This window comes from Nannospalax galili, unplaced genomic scaffold, assembly GCF_000622305.1.
Source record: "Nannospalax galili isolate Female #2095 unplaced genomic scaffold, S.galili_v1.0 scaffold1055, whole genome shotgun sequence".
In the NCBI taxonomy this organism is placed as follows: domain Eukaryota; kingdom Metazoa; phylum Chordata; class Mammalia; order Rodentia; family Spalacidae; genus Nannospalax; species Nannospalax galili.
Genome location: NW_008337140.1, coordinates 1,301,200 through 1,303,016, shown reverse-complemented (window position 1 = coordinate 1,303,016; position 1,817 = coordinate 1,301,200). Strand labels below are relative to the sequence as shown.

Below are 1,817 nucleotides of genomic sequence, written 5' to 3'. Positions count from 1 at the left end.
TAGCATACACTGATAATAAATAATAATAAATCTAACTAGGTGGCTATAACTGTGTAGGTATGTTTCTGGGCCTGCTACTCTGTTGGTCTATGTATCTGTTTTTGTCAGGACTATGCTGTTTTTGCTACTATGACTTTGTATTATCATTTGAGATCAGATATTGTGATACCTTATTCTACACAAGATTGCTTTGACATTCTGGGTCTGTGCTTCCATATGAATTTTAGGATTTTTTTTCCAACAATGCTGTTGGAATTTTGATGGGATTACCTTGAGTCTGTAGCTTGCTTTCAGCAATATGGCTATCTTCACAGTATGAATTCTGCCGATCCATGAGCCTGGGAAGTCTTCCATCTTCAATTTCTTTCTTCAATTTTTTTTTTTTTTTTTTTTTTTGGTCTTTCTGAGATAGAATCTCCCTGTAGCCGCAGCTGTCCTGAAACTCACTATGTAGACCAGGCTGGCCTTGAAACTCACAGAGATCCCCCTGCCTCTGCCTCCCGAGTGCTGGAATGAAAGGCACGTGCCACCATGCCAGGCCTTTCTTCAATGTTTTAAAGTTTTTGTTGTTGATGTCTTTCACCTCCTTGGTTAGGGTTATTCCTAAATTTTGTTTTGTTTGGGGAAGCTATTATGAATAGAACTTTCTTCCTGGTTTCTTTTTTTACAATTTATTTTAATTAATTATGTGTATGTATGTGTGTCTGTGTACATGTGCGCAGTGACCGTACAGGCCAGAAGTATCTGGCCTGGAACTCACAGAGATCCTCCCAGAGTGCTGGGATTAAACTGCTGGGCGCGACCACGCCCGGTTTATTTCCTACTTTTAATTAATTTTTAAAGATTTATATTTATGGGGGTATGTGCTGTGTCCTTGGAGGCCAAAAGAAATTTGTTGCCAGCCAGGCGTGGGGGCGCACCCCTTTAATCCCAGCAGTCGGGAGGCAGAGACAAGCAGATCTCTGTGAGTTGGAGGCCAGCCTGGTCTACATAGCAAGTTCCAGGCCATCCGGGGCTACAGGGAGACCCTGTCTCAAAAAGAAAAATAAAGAACACCTGTTCAAGAAAAGGGGCCAGTTTGGAGTTTGCACAGCACCACACAGCCCTAACCGCAACGACAGGCTGTCCAGCTGGCCGACACTAACCAAACCCTGAAGCTTCCTGACCCTCTGGAGCTGGGCTCGCCAATCCATTCTCTCGGCCCTCGTCTACTCTTGTCGCTCGCACCTCGATTGGTCGCGTCTAGCCATCATGGCGGCGCCCCTGTAACCCGGTACCACCGTGAAAGGGACGGTGGCGGCGCGGGCCCGCGGGGTCAGGAGTCACCATGCTACGGGCTGCATGGCGGGCGCTGAGTTCGGTTCGCGCGCAGGCAGTGGCGCAGGTCCCAATCTCAGCGCTGCGGGGCGGAGGAAGCGCGGGGCCGCCCTCAGCGCGCTGCGGCCTGTGGCCAACGTGTGAGCAGTGGAGGAGGGGGCAGAGATGGAGGACTCGGGAGACTCGGAGCAGCACAAGGGCTGCGGCAGGATGAGAGAGAAAGGGTGGTGGCTGGGAAAGAAGTGACGAAGTGAGAGAGACGTGAGGTAGCCGGCGAGGAGATGGGACACCAGTTAGGTGTGCAGGTGCACACAGTCGGTGGAAGAAGAGTCTTGCCAGGGGCACAGACAGAAATCGAGGCAGGGCAGTTTAAGGAAGTGATTCTCCTGACTCTTTCTGTTTTGCGTAGGTCTCCTACATGCTGCGCGTGCACACACCATTCAGAAACCAGGTAAGAGGGCTTGTGCTTGGGACTTAGGGCAGAAGGGAGACTTCCTAGA

General features: G+C 49.9%; 1 protein-coding gene across 1 annotated transcript in view; it reads left to right on the top strand.

Annotated features, from left to right (window-relative positions):
* The first annotated feature begins 1,232 nt into the window (after window positions 1–1,232).
* Mrps15 (mitochondrial ribosomal protein S15) overlaps window positions 1,233–1,817 on the top strand; it is a 9,423-nt gene continuing 8,838 nt past the window's right edge. The window contains exons 1-2 of the mRNA XM_008832149.3: window positions 1,233–1,457; window positions 1,727–1,768. Coding sequence (XP_008830371.1) covers window positions 1,328–1,457; window positions 1,727–1,768 — 172 coding nt within the window. The 5' untranslated portion in view covers window positions 1,233–1,327. The remainder of the gene's footprint in view (window positions 1,458–1,726; window positions 1,769–1,817) is intronic.